Genomic DNA, 1,516 nt, shown 5'->3' with positions numbered 1-1,516 from the left:
TATATTTATATATATTTATATATATTGATATATATATATTTATATATATCAATATATATTTATTTACTTATTTATGCTTGCAGCATACGATTTAACTCGTTGTGAATGCATTTATACATACATATATATACATATATTTACATATATTTATGCAGAATTAGTTAATTTATTAATTAATTAATTTATTTATTTATTTATTTATTTATTTATGTTTGCAGCATATGATTTAACTCGGCATTCAGAAGCATCGAAGGTTCCGCTGGTTGCGTTGGAGCGTCTGTCTACACCGATTACAGAAAATTATATTAAAGCAAATTATAATAAACAAAAGATAGGGGTAACGTTTAAAAGAGAGCAAAATACTGTTATTAATTGTATAGAGAGTTTAAGCGATGAAGAAAAACAAAATTTTGAGCGAGAGCTGCAGCAAAACGGGTCTTATAAACTCTCCTGCAGCAGCGAAAGCAGCAGCAACTGCAGCAGCAACAGCAGCAGCAGCAGCAGCAGCATGAAGGAGTTTATTATAACAAGGGATATGGTCTCCTTCTCATCAGCTGTACGCACTGTTTGCGAGCGTAGATACACCCCAAGTGTTATAGAGCCTTCATTTGGCTTAGGCCGAATATTATATTGCACATTAGAGCATGCATTTGCATCTCGAGAAGTTTATAATCAAGAAGAAAGAGTTTATTTAAGAATCCCTGCGATTATAGCTCCTATTAAAGTTGTTTTATTACCGTTATCAAATAATCCTACTCTAATACCGATGCTGCAGCAAGTGCAGCAGCTGCTGCAGCAAGTGCAGCAGCATCAGCAAATTGTATTTAAAACTGATACAAGCGGTGTATCGATCGGAAGAAGATATGCTAGAGCAGATGAGATAGGTATCCCTTTTGCGATTACTATTGACTTTGAATCTGTTGAAGATAAACAAATTACTTTACGCGACAGAGACAGCATGCAACAAGTACGAATGCCAGCTGCAGATACACCTCAAATCCTGTCCAAACTCTGCATGCAAACTTTACTGTGGGGAGATCTCATTAAGATATATCCGATTGTCAGTGTTGATGAACAAGATTAAAAAAACTCATGAAGCAGCAGCTGCTGCTGCAGCAACTGCTGCAGCAGCAGGTGGTGCAGCAGATGCAGCAGCAGCAGGTGTTACAGCGGATGCAGCAGAAACAGAAGCAGCAGGTGATGCAGCAGCAGCAGTAACAGCAGCAGGTGCTGCGGGTGACGCAGCAGCAGCGGCAGCAGGTGCTGCAGCAGCAGCAGCAGCAGCAGCAACAGCAGCAGCAGCAACAGCAGCAGCAGAAGCAGCAGCAGCAACAGCAGCAGCAGAAGCAGCGGTTGTGCACCGCATTGGCTTCATCTTTGCTTTTTGTTGCAGCTGCCTATACACCGCACGATGAGAGTCTCCGTCTCTGTTTATTATTATTATTTTCTCGCAATAATATCTTTATTATTTACTGCAATTTATAAATATATATATATATATATATTATATATATTA

General features: G+C 38.6%; 1 protein-coding gene across 1 annotated transcript; it reads left to right on the top strand.

Moving 5' to 3' along the window:
• Positions 1 to 208: 208 nt before the first annotated feature.
• EAH_00067760 (hypothetical protein) lies at positions 209 to 1,084 on the top strand (the record flags this gene model as incomplete). The annotated part of the gene is made up of 1 exon (XM_013392447.1): positions 209 to 1,084. The coding sequence occupies one exon, from the start codon at positions 209 to 211 to the stop codon at positions 1,082 to 1,084; it is 876 nt and encodes a 291-aa protein (XP_013247901.1).
• Positions 1,085 to 1,516: the final 432 nt, after the last annotated feature.

This window comes from Eimeria acervulina, genomic scaffold, assembly GCF_000499425.1.
Source record: "Eimeria acervulina Houghton genomic scaffold, Eah_scaff2899, whole genome shotgun sequence".
Taxonomy (NCBI): domain Eukaryota; phylum Apicomplexa; class Conoidasida; order Eucoccidiorida; family Eimeriidae; genus Eimeria; species Eimeria acervulina.
The sequence above is the reverse complement of the archived record's forward strand: the minus strand, read 5'-3'. Positions and strand labels throughout refer to the sequence as shown.